Raw genomic sequence first — 22,713 nt, 5'->3', positions numbered from 1 at the left:
CTTTAGTGAGAACACATTATTAATTGGCTTTGGAAATTTAATAGTAGTTCAACAGATTGTCAACAGAATAGGAAGGTATAATTGGATAATAGGAATAATGTTTTTAACATAAAATATCTAAGGTGTTTTAGAGACAAAAGAAGCATAATCATGAAAAAGGATAAAGCAGCAAATACTGAGCTGTGGTAGGAGAGTGAGAAAAGATGACTCATTTGTCAACAACTGTGAAATTTGCAAATATATCCAGAAATATTTGTTAATTAACTGGACAAAAGAATCAAAAACTGTTACTTTTACAATACAAAATAAAAATACGATAATCATCAAATATATCAACACATTTTGTTTATGGCAAGCACGTGCAAGAAGTTTACTAATGACATATATTGTAGTTAACTGAATACTTACATCTCAAAAATTTCTAAAGAATCACTGATAGATACTAATAATTTCTTTGCACAGCACAATAATATTTGGCAAAACACAAATATTAATAAGACTGAACATCAAATCTTCAGGCTACTGACTGTATTTAATCAATAACATCTGCTGGAGTAATTTTAATCTTACACTCCCTTTGGTAAATTTGCTGTATTTGTTACCCATTTTACCACCAGCCCAGCTTTTCCTTTCATTCAAATGGCTAATCCAATCTCCAATTTCCCCAGGGGTTTATGTTAAGTTACCATGAATGTTATATTTTATGTTGAAAAAACAGTCTCATTTATTCCAGATTGGAGTATTGACAGAGGGTTGATTTAAATGAATTTTTGAGACATGAGTAATCTAATAATGTGTGAATGGTATGTACACAAAACATGAGCAATAAGAATTACAGTAAATACTTCAAAATGTGTGCCTGATGAATCTAGAACTGATATTGAAGGCACCTGTTGCAGGGAACTTTTCGATGCTAAAGATCAAATATCATTGCATGGCATGACTGCATTTTCTTACCTCAGAACGTAATTGACCCAGATAACATTTTTCTCACTGGCATTTTTTGCATTGAATGCAATAGTGGCACTGGACTGGATCCAAATATAGCCTCCATTTTTCTGCAGCCAGCGATAGTACTTTGTTACACATTGGCCCTTATTCAATACTAAACAAAGGAGATTAATTTCCATTAGTAAGGGCAGTAATGTAGAAAGGACATTAAACTTAATAAATGTAAAACAGACCTCACACATCCATTTATGAAGAATAAACAACTTGCTTTCATTCTGGTCTCATGAACAAAAGCAGACTGGTGCCTTCTCACCAGTTTTTGCCCACTCCATTCATTAGCACAAGGGCAGGTCTATGTCGCAACACTTTTCAGGTCAAGAATTTAGCACGCTAGAAATCAGACACCTCATCTGTTGTATCTTGTTATCTTGCAACACGTTGGCACATCACAAGACTGCATCAGAAAGCATGCAGACAACCAATCCTAGGTATAATATTGAGAAACATTGCACAAATAAAGGTTTCTGCCTCTACTTATTTTCTAAATGTAAGAATATGGCTGATAGATGTTTATCATATCTTTTTTTCTTTTCAGGCCTTAGTACATTTAACAAAAGTTGCAAATATTAGCACTCGTGTAGTGTTACCAGTATATGCATCATTATATGAAAAAAATAAGTGCATTTGCTATGGCTGTTGCCACTTGGCTAAATGTATTCACACAGCACTTAAAGCAAAACTTATAGAAGAATGTCATTATTAATTCTGAAGAATCCAGAACAGATTTTCAGTAACAAAATATCATATGTATTACAAAACTTGACCACAAGATGGTGCATTTTCCTCACTAACTGCTCTAGGTCTGTGGAATATACAACTGCTATACTTCTGCTAAAATGAAGAAACTCTAATTACGGTAATAAATCTGATCATCTTAGCTGTGAAATGGTTTTGTCAACTGATACATATTTCCATTAATCATTTGCAGCTATAAATTAGAACAAGATGGAATGTTTCAGAGCAACATATTTCATTTACCAGTATGTTCAATCTGTCTGTTTAATTGCAGCTAATAAGTGTCAAATGTACAACCGCCGTGTAAATTTTGAGCAAGGAAACTGAAAGGAACATAATCTTCTTTGGTAATGAATTTCAAGAAAAAATGGGTTAATCTTGTAGTTTGCTGGTCAATAAAAGTAATGTATCAATGACCAAAAAGGCAGAATTTGCATAAATGATAAACATTGCACTGGGAATAATTAACCATCATATGACAATGCTCCTTGTAAAATGATAAATGTCTTTGAAAAATTGAATCTGCTCACAGTCTCAATAAACTGCTCTGAGTGTGCAATCAGGCTTATCTTTAGCAATCCTGACTACACAGCCAAATGGCTAATCTTTCAATAATAAAATTCCACCATAGCTACATTTAGATGATGATTTTGGGTAGTCAAAATATAACATGGATCCATCTGGAACCCATAATACTCTGATTCCACAGACATCGGTGAACTAATGATGTAGCATCCTGATATCCTGATTCACAGACTATGAACTAAAAGTTTTTTTGAATGAAATTGTATTCAACAGTGACTCTTATTGGGTGCCACAGGAGTCACTCAATGCCACCTGTGGCATTTGAAACCTTGTGGCGTGAGATGCACTGAGGATCATATGATGAGGGCATTAGTGCATGCACACTGCTTGCTGTACTGATCTGATGTCAGCACTGTCGTTTTGGAGGGAGGAGAATGATCCAGCTAACACTCCCTTAATAAACATTATTGGATTAATTGCACAGAGGAACAACAGTCCCTCTCCCCCATCTCCAACCCCAGCCGTTGCTTGCATTGATATGAGGAACAAAGGTCAAAATAAGGCAAGTTACATTTTTTATGAATTATTTGTTTTATTGTTTGAATTATTTGTTTTTAATCACTTTAGTGTTATTTTATTTTTTTATTAAAATTCCTTGCCTGCTTTGATAGATAACATAGATTCAGGCAGAGCATTGTCATCTTTCAAAGGTTTTCTGAGGAGTTTTCATTGGTGGAGCTTGTTCTAACCCAACCACATGAAGTAGTTCCCCCGGTCCTCAGCTATCACTCCACCAGCCTACGCATCCAGCATGTCATTCTTTGCAACTTCCACCAACTACAACAGGATCTCACCACCAATCACACCTTCCCCTCCCCTTACCGCTTTACGCAGGGATCACTCCCTGCTCCGCTTATCCCTCCCTATCCATCCCCCTCCTGCCCCAGGCACTCCTCCCGCAAGAGGTGTAACACCTGTCCCTACAGCTCCTCCCTCACCACCATCCAGGGCCCTAAACAGCCCCTCCAGGTGAGGCAGTTTTGCACATGCAAATCTCCCAGCATTATTTATTGCCTCTGGTCCTTCCGTTGTGGCACCTCTACATCAGTGATATCGGACACGTACTGGCCAACTGCTTCGCCGGTCACCTTTGATCCATCCACCATGGCCGTCTGCATGATCACCTTCGCTCCATCCACCGTGGCCATCTGGATCTCCCGGTTGCCAGCCATTTTAATTCTCTTCCCCATTCCCACATTGACATATCTGTCCTCAGCCTCCTTTATTGCCAAGTTGAGGCTAAACGCAAACTAGAGGAACAGCATCTTATATTCCACCTGGGTAGTCTACAACCTGGCAGGATTAACACTGAATTCTCGAACTTCCAGTAACTGCTCCCCCTCTGTCTCTTTTCTCTCTCTTCCTGATCACCTGGCCCCCATCACCATCGCTTTCTCAGCTCCCACCCTCTCCATCTGCCCATCACCTACATATTCCTCCCACACTACTCCCCTCTGTCCTCCCCACCTCCCTCTATGCTCCACCTTCCTCTTCTATCAGATTCCATCACCTTCAGCCCTTTGTCACTTCCACCTGTCACCTCCCAGCTTCTGACACCATTCACGCTCCCCCTCCCCCATCTGCCTCTCACCCCCCCCCCCCCACCTGGATCTACCTATCACCTCCAACTCTTGCTGCACCCCTTCCATCCACCTTTTTTTATACTTGCTATCTTTCAGTCCAGATGAAGGGTCTTGACCCGAAACGGCAACTGTCTGTTTCCCTCCATAGATGTTACCTGGCCTGCTGAGTTCCTCTGGCGTTTTGTGTTTTGCTTCACATCAAGTGATTGTACAGTTCAAGGCTGCACACCACACAAGGCCTAACTGCCCAGCTCCAGGGCTGTCTCGGCCAGCAAGATTGGTTATACACATTTGGACCAGGTAACTGCAGAGTTCTGGGGGAATGCAGTAAATGTGGGCAATTTGACCGATTATTAAAGGGTACCAAAGAGCAGTATGGTGGCACAGCAGTTAACGCTGCTATCTCACAGCTCCAGGTATCCAGGTTCAATCCTGACCTCACATACCATCAATGTGGATTTTACACATTCTCGCTGGAGGTTTCTGCCAGGTGCTTTGATTTCCTCTCACAACCCAATGATGTGCTGATAGGTTAATTGGCTACTCAAAATCCCCTTAGTGTTGGTAGGTGGCAAAAAAAAAAGTTGAGTTGATGGAGAATTGAAACAGAAAAAATAGTAGAGGTTCCAGAAATAAGGGGAAGGGGAGGGGGAATGGGACTGCTGGGATGACACTGCTGGGAACTGATATGAATCCAATGGGTTGAATGGCCTCCTTGTATCTTCATACTTATGTATGTCATTATGTGTGCATATGCATACATGTACAGATGTATGCAGCCTAACACAAAGATCAATTCACAGTGAATAACAAGATAACTTCATTTATCAAATAGCTGGTTAGGGCACCATTGATTTATGCTTCCGTTATACAGGGCATTGATGAGATCATATCCTGGTCTCCTTAATTAAGGAAAAATGTTAAAGTTTTGGAAGCAGAGAACAATTGTGAGACAATGTCTGGAATGGCCAGGTTGTCTTGTGAGGAAAGGTTGAAAAGACTCGGCTTTTATCTACTGGAATTAAAAAAGTGACTTGATTGAAATTACAAGATTGCGAGTGGTCTTCACAGGGTGGATATCAAGAGAATGCTTCCTCTTATGGGGGAATCTAGAACCAGAGTGCATTCTTTATAAATAATAAGGGGTTGCCCCTTTAAGAGAGAAGTGAGACGTCTTTTTTCCTCTGAGGTTTGTGAGCATTTGGAACTCTTCCTCAAAGGGCAGTGGAAGCAGAGTCTTTGAATATTTTTAAGGCAGAGGTAGATAGATTCTTGATAGGTAAGTGGGTGAAAAGTTAACAGAGGTAGATAGGAATGCAAAGATGGGGTTACAATCAGATTAGTCATGATCTTATTAAATGGCAAATCAGGCTTGAGGGGTCAAGTGACCTACTCCTGCTCCTAATTCATTTAGAGCCCTAGAGAGATACAGCACAGAAACAGGCCCTTTGGTCCACCAAGTCTGCGTTGACTATCTACCACCCACTAATACTAATCATAAATTAATTTCATTATTTATTCTCACCACATTCTAATTAACTTACCCCAGATTCTACCACTTACCTACAAACTAGGGGCAATTTTGGCTTGTCAGGCTGAGTGGTAACGGGGAGAATGGTGCAAATTCCACACAGACAGGACCCAAGGTCAAGATTGAACTGGGTCTTGGCACAAAATCAATCAAGCTCTTCTTAAAAATTTATCCTAGAATTTGTAGTCAAGGGCGTGCCACCTGCACTTACTGCTGACCTGCAAAGAAAATTCAGATTTATGCCCCTTGAGCGACTGCTGAGATAAATGAGTCCAATCCTCAGTGTTCACTTTATCTGCATGCAATCAATCTCTTCCATTGAAATTAATTGCTAATTCCATGCATCAGGTCTGATTTGGTGAACATTGCACAAGTGGACTCCCCACCATAAATTGTGGGAACTTCTGCAAGAAGTCCAACAACTGGAACAAATATGTGAAAAATTCTGCAAACAACTGCTGCGCTTTGGGACTTGTGCATTCATACAAAAATCCCTACCTTGGCATCTTTTACACAAAGAAATGTTGGAACTCAACCAGGTAAGTGCCAATATTTTCCTGCAAAATCTAGTCCTTAATGTCTCCCAGTTTTTTTTTCCACTTCTTGACATTTTTGGGTCCAGCAATAGTCACTATGAGTAGCTGTGCTGGATAGACAGCTAAACAAGCACTCAACACAGATGTGCAGATGAAAAAGTTTTTAGCCTGAACAGTGCAATAAAGGCCATGAAAGAAACATAAAGCCACTTTAAATCATTACGGAGCACAGACTTTCTGGGCATAGGTGGCAGTAATCTCCACAAGTCTGACAATAGAGAAGCATGAAACATCAGCTAGATCTCACAGATTCTCTGTCCTATTTTTTCATTGATTTTTATCATAAACATACCAGATATCACTGCCATCTGTAAATTCTGAGTCTGTGCCTGACGTTGTGATACTATTCCACTCCAATCTAATTTGAACTTTGGAGGTATCCACACTTAAAATTCCTCTCAAAGCTTCTGAAAAGTATGCAAATGGCTGAGACTGGTGCCACATTATCTGGTTCAAAATGGTATAACTTATCAAAAGCAACAAACAAACTGCTGGAAGAACTCAGCAGGTCAAGCAGCACCTGTGGGAGGAAAGGAATTGTCGACGTTTCAGGTTGAAATCTTCCATCAGGACCCTGAATCATATGACTTGTTAAAATATTCTTCCACGCTTTTATTGAATCTTTCAATTTAGATACTGTACTAATAATAACATTTAGTATTAAATGAAAACATAAATGCTTTTAGATTTTCTCCATATATTTCAAAATCTGTTGAAATATTTCCCATATAGTAAATTTAGTTTTATCATCAGAATGCTGTGAAATATTTGTAACTACTGTAGTAATTTGTAATTAGTGTACTATTGGTCAACTTGTTTTTCAGGACATTTACAATATGGATATTGTTTTACTTACAATACAACTGTAGTGTTAATTGGAATAAAGTTTTCTATCAATCACTTGGGATGATCTCATTTATGGCAAGTCTTCACCCACATTTTGATGAAAGTTATACAAGACTCAGCTTGACAGTGCAACCTGAGTCAGGATTCTTGAACTGTTCATTATTCCCTAACGACATAGCAGCCCTTTGACTCAGAACCTTCCCATTCTTCCTTTTATTTCCCTGCAACTGATTTGCTCTACCATGCCCATTAACTCCCCTTGATTCTCCTACCATCCACCTACAAGGATAATTTACAGTAGCCAGCTAACCAACCAGCACACCTCTGGGTACGGGACAAACCGAAGCAGACAGAGGAAACCGACAGAGTCACTGGGAGAAAATGCAACATAAACACCATCAAACATCAGGATTTAACTTATGTTGCTGGAACTGGAAGGCAACCTGCTGTATCACAGTGCCACTGTAATCAATTGTCTCAAATAGCTTTTTCTTCTGGACTATCTGTGGCTCCCTGAATGGTATTCTTTCCTTTGAATCGGTAAGATATGGGTTTCAGTTTCATTCCAGAGACTTTAGTTGGCTGGTTCTTTAGTACAAGTCTGAGGGAGTTACTGCACTATTGGGGATGTAGCCTTTCAGATGAGATGCTAAAATAAGGCTGCATTTACTTCTTTGGCATCACTTCAAAAATAAGTATTTCATTGGCTACAAAACAGTTCAGACTATTTAAAAGGTGCTTTAGAAATGCAAATATTTTTAATGCATTGTGGATTTTGTCTTTGGTTGTATATGAACATGTCATATGGATTGGATGGTAACCTTCCAAAATTAATAACCCTGTTGTAGTGTGAAAGGTCATGGCTGTCACGTGACTGTGACAACACTGACCCCTCTGGCTGGGATGACACCATTGAGCACATGGCTGAAAACGACATCACTGTCAATCAAGGTCTGGCTCCACCCCACCCATTAGGTAAACACCTTTGTCCTTGCTGGACCACCTGGATTGGTCCTTGCAAGCACCTTTGTTCCTGGGCACACCTAACCATTGGCCCGTTTAAACACCTTTGTCCTTGCTGGACCACCCAGCCCTCCAGCAGTATAAAAGTGCTACATGTTTGGTTCTCTCTGTCTCTCTGAGGATGTTGAGGTAAGCTGTGCACTACTTCAGGGCAGTTAGTTAAGGACTCCTGAGACCAAAGAGCCAATGTTTGTCCAGAATCAGGGTGTTCAAACATTGTATTGTTTATTCCTTGATCATTTGTAACCAGTTATTGTGTGTGTGTGTGTGTGCGCGCGCGCATGCGCACACACACCTCACCCCTGTTGCGATTCCCTTCATGTTCACGATCTCCTGCTTGAGACCGTGCGAGTGTGCATCCGTTCCCATCTATTCTGTCCCTGCGTTTGTCTTTGTAAATAAAATTCTCCTTTTTAAAGTACAAAGACTTGTGTCTGAAGCCCTCTGCCTTTAAGACCTGAAAGAACCTTTTCTGACAACACCTGTACACCCTATTAAGTGTACACTCTCTGCAGTTTTGATTATTCTGAGATTTTTTTGTGGATAATGAAAAACCAGTGGGAGTAGCAGTAACTTTTGGTTCTGCTCTTATCAACAAGATCAACTATTATGTACCATCACCTGGCAAGCTAGCTATGTGCATCAGCCTGTAATCCCAGCCCTCCCACCCAAAACAGGAGGCCAAAAATGCTCCCATAACACCAGCCACTATTCCCAGCTATAGGAGTGAGTATTAAAGACAGCATCAGCTCACCTTCACTGACTTTAAAATCAATATTGGGTGTGTATTGAATGTAACACCAGCTGCAGTTACCAACGGTGTGTTTATGAGGCATGCATTGTGTGAAACTCAGCAAAGCATGTTCAGATCACTGAAGATGAGTACTGGTAGTTTCTAGCAATCACCCCTTTAGCTGGCAGGAGCAGTGCAATGGAGGTGACAAGTGCTAGAAAATACCAGGGTCCACAAATGGAAATAGGTAGCACATTCAAAGCAATAATCACCCATGAAATTTGTGGACTCCTGATCTTTGGTTAATTTCCAGTGTGGTCAATACCTGAGGCTTCAATGTATACATTATTTGTCAGAAGTTCTCTGAGCCATTTACAACTTATGATCCTTCCATGTAGTGTACTGGCAGAGTCCTGACATGAATTTCAAATATTTTGAAGGAGTAGTTCTCCAATTATGCTGCTCACAATTAGGCAGAAATTGATGCATTTTATCCATCTCCGTCAAATGTATGTCGCTGCTTATCTTTGTCTTATCTCCACATTGGCATCGATTACTGTATGTCTCACACTGGGAAGAATGGGGCACGTGGGTGGCAGAGCATGTGGGCTGACGGTAAGTTAAAGCATCAGAAGCATTCACAATGCAGCTGAGGTTCATCCATGCCTTGCTGTGCATCTTTAGTCAATGTTTAGACCATTATTTTCTGTATCCACCATAATTAAGAGAGGTATAACCAATATCAGGTGCTTGATTCAGATAGTGAGTGGAACAGGGGTAATAGTAGCAAAAGAAGAGACCAAATATATGGCCAGGGCAGCCTCAGTGCTGATGAGGAACAGAGAGGAAAAGAAGAGCCAGAAAAAGGTAAGAATTACAATGGAACCAATTTTCAGAGACCAGAGCACAATTTGCTATGACCACAAGAAGGCACATTTAGCACTATTGGCCAGGGCCGATGAGAATATTATTGAGGATGAAAACAGCCAAAGAACATAGTAAGGTCTGCCGAAGATCCTGCTGATCTTAATAGCAAGGCCTCATTAACATTTAGTTAGCTTGCCATTCACTCTGCAGCAATCCATTTTTAATGGGATTGTCAGCAGGCAGGAGGGAACATCAGAAACACGAGATCCTCAGGGTTGAGGTGTGGGGAGTCGAAAGCTTCCTTGAGAGTTCCGTATGGAGCAATTGTCCCTCTCCCAATGCTTGTGATATGTAGCTCTTACTGTGGGAAATATGTAACTCTTTGTTACTGAGTTTTGCCACCCCTGGGTTGTTCCTGTGCAGCATCAGTAAATTCATTTTAATTCCCAATTTCATTGTGGCAGCCCAATTTGAATGTTGATTTCACAGCTGACCACTGGGATGCCATACCTGCCACTGTAAAAATGATCATGAACATGGCAGGTTGGAGTTATATCCCATCTTCTCCACTTTTTAAAGTTCTGCTTCTCCTGCCCATTACGTGATAGTAAACACTAAAGTCAGTGCCTCAAGAGGGGGACATGAACACACGACCTTCTCATTCACAGACAAGAGCACCATAATTAAAAAGGAGCTAGGCATTGTCCACTTTATTCGCCGTGATCTGCAATTTTAATGTCTTTGGTTTCGACAGTAGATAACTGCAGTGGGAGCCTCAGTAACAGCTGCAAACCAAAGTCCCATAACATGCAGGCAGACTTGCTGGGTGGTTGCTGAAACTCATTGAAATGATCTCTAAGATTACTCCTCAGAGTGACCCAGAGCATATGACAGGCCCCAAGAGCAATGGGTCAATTTTATCCTTGTTGACATCCATTGGGAGAAATAGTTCTTCCAAATTCCAAACATGGAGGAAAGTTTCACTTTTGGTGAATGATCCAACCTTCTTACTTTGACTGAACCTGCTGGCTGGAATTACCCAGTCTTCCTCTGTTGACTTCTTTAATGGGACTTAGCAGATAAGGGGCAGGCACATCCTCTACTTCAACTCTGACCATTTTAATACCATGTTGCTCCTTATCAGGTAGTACAAGAATGTAAAAAGCATCAACAGACATAGTTTCCATCACTTGCCATAACAGCAGAGGACCTGTGCATTTAGCCCTTTCCTGGATACCAGTTCCTATGGAACAAAAGGCAGGTATTGAAACACAATGCCCAGAATGCCTGTACTCTTGAAAGATATAACAGAGCTTTATATATTTTGCTGGGTTCCTGAAGGCCACTAAGCACACAAGTTATATTTTATCTCAAGTCCAGACTGAAGCCAATCTTCACCTCTCTTGCAGGCATGGGACATCCACATGAATGGTGTAAATGACCCAAAGCAGAACGGTTTGCAAGGGTGATGGGTGTACTTTTGTAGTGGAAGGAAGTCCTTTCTCCTTGTCAATGCATCCACTTCCACAAAATTAGAAACTCCTGTCTGATTTGGTAACTGACGAACTTACAAATTATAAGGAAAAATCCACTTAAATTTCTGTGGTTAAAATATCTAGGATTCAAATGAAAGTTCTGTCTGGTACAAAATGCTCAGAGATGCCATCAGCATCCTCCAAAGATTAAGCACAAATGTGTTACACCATGAATGAATCCTGGATGGTAGCACAAAGAAATCTGAGCTCTGAAGAAGCATTTTTAATAACTTTTGTGAATCAATACATATTAGATGTCTCTAAATGATGACATATTGTAACATCGATCTCTAATTTTATTGGCCAATGGCCAATGTCAGTCTCTGTTAGTAAACAGCAGCTGTTCAAGAGGGTATGTTGTATTTGTCTAAATTTGTGCTTTCATCCCTTGAGATCTGGTTTCCCAACAATGTGACAGACATGAATAGAAATGATGATTAAAAAGCTTGTGTATGTTAATAGCACTGCACCCAGATTTAGCATAAATTATTGCTACAAATATGAGCAATCATAAGAATAACAGAGAAAAATAATTTACCAGTGAAAAGCTTTAAAGATCTGAAATGATAGGATGATGCTTACTAGCTGAATATGTTAATACTGTTAATCCATTGTTATTTGTTTAAGATTATGTGCCTGATATTTTTTCAATATTTTTAAAAATATTACTAAAGTATACCCTACATTTCCCTAATTGGGCAGAAGCACTAATTTGCATATCCTCCTCACCAGTTTTTATAAATAACATTGAGTCTGTGCACTATTCCATCACTGGAAATGGGTGAGGGCAGCCTGCTCTTGGATCACTGCCATAACAATCCTTGAGTCAATTAGCAGGATGATCAAAAGTCCAAGGAAGAAGGGAGTTCTCTTGCACTTTTCTTTGAATATTATTCTCTTTTTGCATTTCTGTCCAGTGAGGACAGACCAGGTGTGAAATTGGAGAAAGAACCCACAAGTCTATCCCTGTGTAGCTGGAAATATCAATGCACCAATAGACTGAGTCACCATGTTGCCATTCTAAGGTTTCATTTTTCTTCACTACCAATAACTTAATTTTTGATTATTGCTGAAGCACATTTGGTATTCAGTAAAACATTTCAGTTCAAAACCTGAACCATTTGTAAACATATAACAGATTTATTTTAGGCTCTCCAGATTTTGGACCTCTCATTATTCAGGATGGCTGAGGAGTGACCTGCTCTCAGGTAAATATAGCACCTCTGTATTCATCCATCATCTTGTGTTTAGATTTTTGCTCCCCCCCCCTTTATTACCACAGGATGATTAGGTTCAGGGCCTACAGTGACATGTCCTGGGACCAAATTCCAATTAACCTTTCCCTACACAAAATGCTGGAATCTGATTATCAACGTCAGATGGACATCAAAACATATTCACACACAGCTGTTGTTAAAGTCTGGACCCCAAATGCTGCAGAGAGTTTCTTCATGAACATCTACAAGCAGGAATATACATCTGCCCCTAAGAAAAGGCATACGGTATTTTGGGATATTTCTTACAAATATTCTCAGAGGAATACTTTACACTGAACACAATTCTCCCTTCAGGAAAATTATTTTATGAAGCTTATTTTGCAGAGTATTAATGCAATTAGTCATATACTCACAATCCAAGTGACTATGCCTGATCCCTTCCACATCCTCAGCATGAATGAAGTAATAGCATCTTTTACCCACAATATCTACTGGAGTTAGATCCATGTAGTCGCTAATCCTGCAGTTTTGAAGCAGAAATGAAACAACATTAAATGTATGAATCCTTGAAAGAATAAATTGAAACAACTTGAAAACATATTCCAGTAAAATTATTTATTTCCAACAATATTGTCGATCTCAAATGTTAACTCTGTTTCTCTCTCCCTCTCCACAGATACTGCAGATATGCTGAGTATTTCCAGCATTTCTCAGTTTTTATTTCAAATTTCCAGCATCTGCAGTTTTTTTTACTCTTTGATGACATCATATTTTGATTGATACACTCAATGGTAACCCAAAATATTTGCAATTGCAAAAATGGACAACAACAATGGAGAACTATGGTGGTGAATGTGACAAAGCACAAAATAAACATAAAATAATTAGTTTGTGGTGCCTCCGCTTCTTGTCACGTGTCTGTATGTGCTTGGAGGTGTGGGGGGGGGGGGACTGCACAGTTTGTTAGTCATAACTTTCTCGTAGAATTCAGGTGGGAAGGAGAGTCACAGAGATCTATTGCGCAGCTTGGACTGTCATTCACTGTGACCTGCCAGCACTTTCAAGAATTATGATTGGATAATAAAGGAAAAGAAGTGACAGAGAGATATCTCCATATCCTCATTTAAAAAAAACACAGGAATATAAAATATTATAAAATATAAAACTGCTTACCGGTTTTCACAGTAAACAATGCTGAGGTCCATATTTACTCTGGTGACAAACATCTGGCAGTCAATCCTAACTTCATTTATTGTTGGAGGAGGCAAAGCATGAGCCACAACAACTAGACCAATGATTTGAGTGGGTAGTACACGTCCATGGGAATGAGAAACTCGCAACCTTAACCGTCCTGTTACATGAATGACCTGAAACAAAATAACAACATCACCAGGAAGTGTAAATGCTAGCAGTCTACCAGCTCATCTGTGCTCAAGAATCTGGACATTACACAATTTGATTCACTTTAACACACCTGGCATTGATGGCAATATTCCTAAATCTGACTGTAATAGGTTTACTTTAAGTCATGCTGAGAAAGAAAAGATCTGTATGCCAACATTCCCCACATCTGTATGCCAACATATTATTGAAAGGGAAATGACATAAAGCTTTGCATTCTGGAAGTGCTGTTGTATTGTTTATTGGTGTTGGACACTTCTTTGATATTCTTAGGTAAATGATTGAAATAAACACATTTGTACTTACTAAGGTCTTGTTTACAAACAATCAATGAGAATGTTCATGAATATGCACCACTTGGTACTTCTGAAAAGAGAGCATATCTGCATTTTACAGCCAAACCAAAGATCAATTGAAAAATCAACAGGCCTTTAAATCCCAATCTATCCCTTTGTCACAGTTCTGTAACAAACATATCTTGTCCCTGAGGTTCCCAAATTGAAAGGCAATTTTACCTAGATAGTTATTAACTTCTCAATGCCCAGCAAAAGAACTGCTTGGGATTGGTCAGACTTTTAGTCTAACTCCTAATTTTCATTTGGTCTGACTTTTGTAGCAGAGACAGAGTACAAGCATTGTTCAGGGGACCACGCAGGTCTTCTCATGTCAAGATGCAGCTCTTAGAGAAGGGACATGCTTAGACCATCAACTCTAACCTGGCTGTAGATTGAAAGTTGGCTGTTGAACAATTGCAGCCATGTGAATTGTCCATGGGCATTTTCAGATTGGCTAATGGATTGCAAGTTGTGATTTAGCTGCTTCATGATGATGGATGGGTAATGGTTAGGAGCTTGACCTCAGTTATGCTGTTGCTGGCTTTGTTTGCTGCCTGGCAGGCACCTAAAAACTGAATAATTGTTATAGTTTGGCTGGTTATTCATAGAGGGTATACGGTATCCAAAGTTGTGTCCAGGTTATAGAGTGTTGGCTTCTAATGTAGGGGTGCTTTCTGTCTGACTGGAAGGTTTTGAAATGGCTTACGGCTAATGTTGGATGGCTGTGAGTTGACTGAGCAAGTGGTTGCAGAGAGATGGTTGACAGTAGATTGGTGGGTTATCAACCCTTCTTGATCTGCATGGCCAAGCTATGCAATAGCAAAAATCACTGACATTTAATTCTATAATTACAATTGCATGAGCTGGTATACCCAACATAATGGGCAGGATTGGGCTTCATGAGTGTAAGAAATTACAGCTCATCCACCCTCTGATGTTTACCATGTCTTCAATTTCCATGTCTGAGCACGATAGTCTGAAAGTCGAAGGGGCACAAAGTCAGATGCTGGCACAACTGACCTTCTGCTCCGCTGCGCAACTCACCATCAAATATTTTATTTATTTTTCTTTATTTCACTTTATAATTATATTTCAATTAGTTTGCAGAAATATTTTAATACAGTTAACTGTGCTTTTGACATGGCCAGCTGTCAAAGGGCATCAAAGTGGTCTGGGGGCACCACCTGTACCTTGGTCGGCACTCTCAGCCTCTGTCTTGTGAAAGAGTTATGGAAGTGGAGGCCTCCAGTACAATTCATCCCACAGTGCCACTAAACGTTTGTGCAGCTGTGGAATTAATGCAAGGCAGCATGTGTGGATGGCAGGTCAGATTGCACACAATCCAACTCAATGTATTTATGGATAGACAGGAAGATATACTCAAAAATCCTGGGGAGAAAATAACAGCATGTTCTTATATTTTTTTTTACAAATGCCATCATCCATTTTGTATTCTTCATAGATGATACTGAGTTCACCATGGTCATGATACATTTCCATGTCTTTTCTTGTTGGTGCATTTGGGGACTTGTATTCTGATCTCCAAATGTATTTTTCTATGTTGTTCTGCCATTGTTTACTACAACCACATTCCATAGTGACATGAATGGAAAATTTAGCATTTGTAACCTTGATGAGTCTCAATTAGCTATCTGAGAAGGTGATGAGAAAAAAATGGAAGAACATACATTTATAAAATCAAAAACAGAAAATACTGGAAAAATTCAGCATGTCATGAAGCATCTGTGGAAAGGGCAACAATTAACGAGCTCAGGTTGAAGAAGCTTCACCAAAATTGAGAAAGAAAAATAAAATTAGTCTAGGCTGCAGACAAGGTAGAGGAGGGCAATGGTGGAACAAAGGGAATTTCTGTGATTGGGTGAAATAATGTAGCTGTTTAGAAGCAATTATGCTACTTTGCTAATGCAGTTTAAATCTACATGATGTTGTATAGTCTGGTCTATTGGGACATGCCCAGCAGGCCAGAATATATCAATGAAAGAAAATAAGAACCAAGGAAGGCAAGCAAAAATGACCACTTCTGAAATAAACAGAAAGACAGTGCAAGTTATTTGAAGTTGAATAATTTAATATTGAGTCCTGCAAGCATTTAGAGAATGTCTTATCGCTTGGCCAATATGACATAAATGTTTTGCAACAAATGGGATACTTTTGGAATTGGTATCATCATTATTGTGACAAATACAGAGCATGATTCCACAATCAATAACTGAATAAAATAACCAGATATTCTGTCTTTGATATTGTTTGAAAGATATTACCAAGGCGCTGGAAGTACTCTCTTATATGATTTGAATAAGAGCAGGGGATCATTGAAGATAAACTCTTGATCTCCCAATCTACCTCGTCATGGCTCTTACACTTGACTTGTTTACCTGCACTGCACTTTCTCTGTTGCTACAACACTATATTCTGCATTCTGATTTTCTTTTTGCTACCTTGATGTACTTAGGTATGGCATGATTTGTCTGGATGGCGCACAGTCCTTGTGACAATAATAAATAAATACCAATATATCCACTCAACCAAACCTCATTTTAACACTTAACCTGAAATACATTGTTTTCTTTTGGATTTACTGACCATATTTCAGCACATAATAAGTAGAAATGACTTGTTTTTTATGTTTAGGGTTCTAATGTTAAGTGGATTCAAATAGAGGGTTCATAGCCAAGTGCTGCATTCACTGAGATGAAAAGGAAGATTCTACATTAATAAGCCAGGGACGTGAAGGAGCCACCACTCAGCTGTCTGGTAGGTGGCTCTGTGATTTTGACCCAATTATCATTTCCAAGATTAACTGACAACTACTAAACAGTATAGAATTGGAGTGACTTATTTTCAGTTGGTCACAAAAGACAAGATAGAGAAAAGCCCATATTCAAGGTGGGGGGGGGGGGGGGGGGGGGGTCAGCCAGTCAGGTCTGGGAATGGGAGCCTAACTTGCCAAAAGTAAACTTCTGGTCACAGCTGGCTTACATTAACTTGACATATTCTTTTTTTATTATTGTGTATTGCCTCAGTAGGCAAAAATCTGGTCACAATTGGGAAAGTTGACCAGGAAGAATTAAAATAGCTCAATAGTGTGGTATATGTGGGCATGAGATTCGAGGTTTAATAATGATCAGAATTTTGAGATTAGGTATACAAAGTGCGATGTTTATGATTAGGACAAAATATTGCTCAATTATATTAGAACTTCACATCAAACAAAAACAACTGTTTGTGAATCTTTGTCTGTATACATTCATGTATACATGTGAAAGTGTTTACAAATAACATCCATATGGGAAGATGTTTCAAGTTGAATTGTAATACGTATATAAATAAGACATGAAGTGTATGCATATGTGTGTATATATGTGAGGATCTGCAAAATACAGGAGTGCACACAGAGCACATTACAGCATAGTACAGGCCTTTCAGCCCATGATGTTATGCCGACATTTTATCCTGCTCTAAGATCTATCTCACCCTTCCCTCCCACATAGCCCTCCATTTCTCTATCACTCATGTGCCTATCTAAGAGTCTCTTAAGTGTCCCTACTGTATCTGCCCCCACCACCTCTGCTGGCAGTGTGTTCCACACACCCACCACTCTGTAAAAAAAAACTTACCTCTGATATCCCCGCCACACCTTCCTCCAATCACCTTAAAATTATGCAACCTCGTGTTAGCCATTTTCGCCCTGGGAACAAGTCTGACTGTCCACTCAATCTATGCCTCTCATCATCTTGTACACCTCTATCAAGTCACCTCTCATCCTCCTTTGCTACAAAGAGAAAAGCCCTAGCTTGCTCAACCTATCCTCATAAGATATGCTCTCCAATCCAGGCAGCATCCTGGTAGATCTCCTCTGCATCCTCTCTAAAGCTTCCACATCCTTCCTCTAATGAGGCGACCAGAACTGAACACAATACTCCAAGTGTGGTCTAACCAGAGTTTTATAGAGCTCCTCGCGGCTCTTGAACTCAATGTTCTCATCTACTCACTCGACAAATAAAGGCCAAAACGCCATGCACCTTCTCAACAACCCTATCAACATGCGCGGCAACCTTGAGGGATCTATGGACGTGGACCCCAAGATCCTCCTGTTCCTCCACACTGCTAAGAGTCCTGCCATTAACCTTATATTCTGCCTTCAAATTCGATCTTCCAAAGTACATCACTTCACACTTTCCCGGGTTGAATTCCATCTGCCACTTCTCAGTACAGCTCTGCATCCAATCAATGTCCTGTTGTAACCTACAGCAACCTTCTACACTATCCACAATGCCACCAACCTTCATGTCATCTGCAAACTTACTAACCCGCCCTTCCACATCCTCATCCAAGTCATTTATAAAAATCACAAAGAGCAGGGGTCCCAGAACAGATCCCTGAGGAACACCACTGGTCACCGACCTCCAGGCAGAATACGCTCCATCCTCTGTCTTCTATGGGCGAGCCAATTTTGAATCCACATAGCCAAGTTTCCCTGGATCCCATGCCTCCTGACTCTCTGAGCGAGCCTTCCATGAGGAACCTGATCAAACGCCTTACTAAAATCCATGTACACCACATCCACTGCTCTACCTTCATCAATGTGCTTTGTCACATCCTCAAAGAATTGAATCAGGCTCATGAGGCATGACCTATCCCTCACAAAGCTATGCTGACTGTCCCTAATCAGTCTATGCTTCTCCAAATGTACATAAATCCTGTCTTAAAGAATCTTCTCCAGTAATTTGCCCACCACTGAAGTAAAACTCACTGGCCTGTAATTTCTGAGGTGTCCCTACTCCCTTTCTTGAGCAAAGGAACATTTGCCACCCTCCAATCATCTGGCACTACTCCCGTGGATAGTGAGGATGCAAAGATCATCGCCAAAGGCGCAGCAATCTCTTCCCTCGCTTTCCGTAATAACCTTGGATATATCCTGTCTGGCCCCGGTGACTTATCTATCCCAATGTTTTTCAAAAGTTCCAGCACATCCTCTTTCCTAACATCGACATGCCCTAGAGTATCAGCCTGTTGTACGCCATCCTCACAAAAGTCAAGGTCTCTCTCACTGGTGAATACTGAAGCAAAGTATTCATTATGGACCTCCCCTACCTCTTCCGACTCCAGGCAAATTTCCTCTTTTATCCCTGATCGGTCCGACCCTCACTCTAGTCATCCTCCAGTATGGCCTCTCCTCCAGTTGGCCTGTCCACATACTGTGTCAGGAACCCTTCCTGGACACATCTAACAAACTCTGACCCATCTATCCCCTTTACACTAAGGAGGTGCCAATCAATAATAGGGAAGTTGAAATCACCCATGACAACAACGTTGTTATTTTTGCACCTCTCCAAAATCTGCCTCCTGATCTGCTCCTTAGTGTCACTGATGCTTTTGGGGGGTCTGTAGAATACTCCTAATAGAGTAATCTCTCCCTTCCTGTTTCTGACTTCAACCCACACTGACTCTGTAGACGATTCCTCCAGGACGTCCTCCCTTTCTACAGCTGTGATACTATCCCTGATCAGAAAAGCCACTCCCCCACCTCTTTTACCTCCGTCCCTGTCCCCTTTGAAACACCTAAACCCTGGAATATCCAGCAGCCATTCCTGCCCTTGTGACAGCCAAGTCTCTGTAATGGCCACAACAGTACACTTACCCATGCTCTAAGTTCATCACACTTGTTCCTGATACTTCTCACATTAAAGGAGATACACTTCAGCCCATCCAACTGACTGCAATTTTGCCCTTTCAACTGCCTATCCTTCCCCACAGTCTTTCCACACGCTGCATTGACTTGTGCACTAAATGCACAATCTCTGACCTATCACTTGGGTTCCCATCCCCCTGCCAAACTAGTTAAAACCCTCCCCAACAGCAGTCGCAAACCTGCTCGCAAGAATATTGATCTCCCTCCAGTTCAGGTGTAACCCGTCCCTTTTATACAGTACCTTTCCCAGAAGAGATCCCAATGATACACAAATCTGAAACCCTGCCCCCTGCACCAACTGCCCAGCCATGGATTCATCTGCCAAATCAACCTATTATCCTCACTGGTGTGTGGCACAGGCAGCAATCCAGAGATTACTGCCCTTGAGGTACTGTTTTTCAGCTTCCTACTAGCTCCCTATATTCCCTCTTCAGGACCTCATCTCTTTTCCTACCTATGTCATTGGTACCAATATGTACCACGACTTCTGGCTGTTCGCTTTCCCCCTTCAGAAATATATGGGGCATATAAAACATTGTAATACTCCACTTAAGATGGGTAACCTGCCATTACATGCCTCATTTTTACTGGCATTTGTTGCCTTTATTTCTGCAAGCTATGTTATGTTTCTGCCCATGATCTATGATTTTAGACTTTTAAGAGAAACAGAAATGGTAACCGGAGAAGTGTTTCTTATGGAACATTTGAGAGACACAAACTAACTGATACATACAGTATTTCCTGAGAAAACTTAATTTAATGAGAACATATGCATTCACTACAAATGGCCATTCACTGAAGTGAGATCTTCAATATTATTGTAATTTCTTGAGCTATCTCCTTCAAGTCTGGTACTATGTAGAGACAGTTCTAAGAGGCTCTACAAAATCCATTGAACACACTTGTGCAGATTTTGGAGGACCATTATTCTCTGTATTATGATGAGTCTGATCAGAAAAATAACTACAGAAAAATAACTACAGACTTGAGTACACTATGTGAAAAAGATATTGTACAAAGGACTGAATCTGACTAATTTGTGAAGAGAAAATGGAACAGCTTAAAACTGCATTTTGTTAAGTTCAGTATTTCTGCAAACTAAGTGATAATATTATAGGTTTTTACTGATCCTGTAAATTTTATGTAATCTCTAACTTTGGCTTCAAAATCAACATTTCAAAAAATGAATCAAAATTAAAATTCCACACAGAATTTGTCCAAGAATACTTTTGAAGTCATTTGGGTAAAGAGTAGTTTTGTATGCATTGCTGCAAGAGTGCTCTTGGCAAAAACATCACAAGTGGTAGAAAAACTTTAATATAACCAAGCAGCTAAATATAAACTGACATCAAGAACCCTACTGAGGCAATACACGGTAAAAAAAAGAATATCTCAATTTAATGTAAGCCAACATACAAAGGAATAATTTTTTATAATTCATGGTTCAGCACACAATATCAACCTCCTCAGAGTGAATAATGAGTAGACATACATAAGAAATAAGAATTATCAATTCCTAGGAATTCTCAGGAGTGCTCTTGATATACAATATAACCAACATAATGACTGAAAACGTACATCAGTGCATTAAATAAGATCAAGTTGAGATCCCGTTACAAAGGCAGGCGTAAGCTAGTAAAGGAATCTCTTTGATATGAACCCTTGAGTAAAATGCTTGTGTAAGCATTTACCCAGGATAATCTTATTTCATCTCACATGTGTGCAAGTATATGCCTTAGGGCCATTTTTTAAATGTCAAACCCAGAATGCATTTTTCTCTTAGGGTCAAAGTCAGAGCCATGGCTGAACAATGTTTCAGGTGCACTGTGGCATCACCTTCGTGCTGCACCAGCACCTTTCCATAAAAGGTAGAAAAACCTTCAGTGGCCTTCAATGTCTCATCAAAACACTATCAGTTTATCAGAAGACGAAACATTCACAGAGATCCCTGTAGTACTCTTGAGAAGCTGCCACATATTCGAAAAAAGACAGCATAAAATAACTGCAGCAGCTTTTATCACAGAGCTTTCTTTGAGCCAATGAATGAGATTGTAAGTGCTGCACGCAATATTATACATGTAGCTTAATTTTGAAACAAGTAGCCTAAGGTATTACAATGGATTATAGTTTCAATTATGGGTTTGCAGGTAACCTTGCATACCTGTTCAATTGTCCGAATTAACTCCAGTCATGAAACTATTTGAAAAATTGCCTGTCTTATGGAATAATGCCACCATGCCATGCCCTCATACAGACATCAAAATATCTCCTATTATAACGTGACAGCTGTTGGTGAGCTAATGAAAGCTTCAGACAGTTAATAGGTCTTTTAACTATTGCCACTGGACTGGAACATTCAAATGCTTACACACAAATGAATTATGCAAACAGATGTTTAAAAAGAAAATAGCACAATGATATAATATTCTTAAATCTGAACTTTAATGGATGCCACATTTCTTATTTAAAAAGCTGTGAAACAATTTATGCATTAATGTGTTGAAATATATCAGATACAATAACGTTCCAATGGTAAGAAGAAAATTGTCTCACTGCTTCAATAAAGATGAAACTTTCAGGGACAGGAAGGGGGAAGAAGCAAGTTCATATCTCTATCTCTGCTCATGTGAAAGATGAACTTTGAATACCATGTATAGCTGAATTGGAAGTCTTTTTTTTCACAAACGCGTTCATAATTTTGTTATACATATTCTACACAGAAGAAATCTTTCAACAACAAAAACTTATATTTATATAACATATCTTCTCCGATGTGAGTTCCTGAAATTTACATATCATTTGCACAGAGGAATAGAAAATTGCAGGAAAGCCTCAGGTTGCACTCATGCATCATAATGTAGTGATGAAGTGATGGAAAATGTGGACAACAAAGGTATAAAATAAATAAAACAATATTGTGAAATTACTTTTCCACTGTTACATCACTCACATTCTGAAGCCCAATTCCTTGTAGGACAACTAATTGCATCCGTTATAAGAAC

At 39.9% G+C, this 22,713-nt stretch overlaps 1 protein-coding gene across 1 annotated transcript in view; it reads right to left on the bottom strand.

Moving 5' to 3' along the window:
- Window positions 1-260: 260 nt before the first annotated feature.
- The window catches only part of LOC127570143 (neuronal PAS domain-containing protein 3), an 886,300-nt gene continuing 863,847 nt past the window's right edge, over window positions 261-22,713 (bottom strand). Inside the window, exons 8-11 of the mRNA XM_052015421.1 lie at window positions 13,436-13,629; window positions 12,676-12,782; window positions 958-1,105; window positions 261-264 (exon numbers count right to left, since the gene is read on the bottom strand). Coding sequence (XP_051871381.1) covers window positions 261-264; window positions 958-1,105; window positions 12,676-12,782; window positions 13,436-13,629 — 453 coding nt within the window. The remainder of the gene's footprint in view (window positions 265-957; window positions 1,106-12,675; window positions 12,783-13,435; window positions 13,630-22,713) is intronic.

Source organism: Pristis pectinata, chromosome 1, assembly GCF_009764475.1.
Source record: "Pristis pectinata isolate sPriPec2 chromosome 1, sPriPec2.1.pri, whole genome shotgun sequence".
Classification (NCBI taxonomy): Eukaryota; Metazoa; Chordata; class Chondrichthyes; order Rhinopristiformes; family Pristidae; genus Pristis; species Pristis pectinata.
The sequence above is the reverse complement of the archived record's forward strand: the minus strand, read 5'-3'. Positions and strand labels throughout refer to the sequence as shown.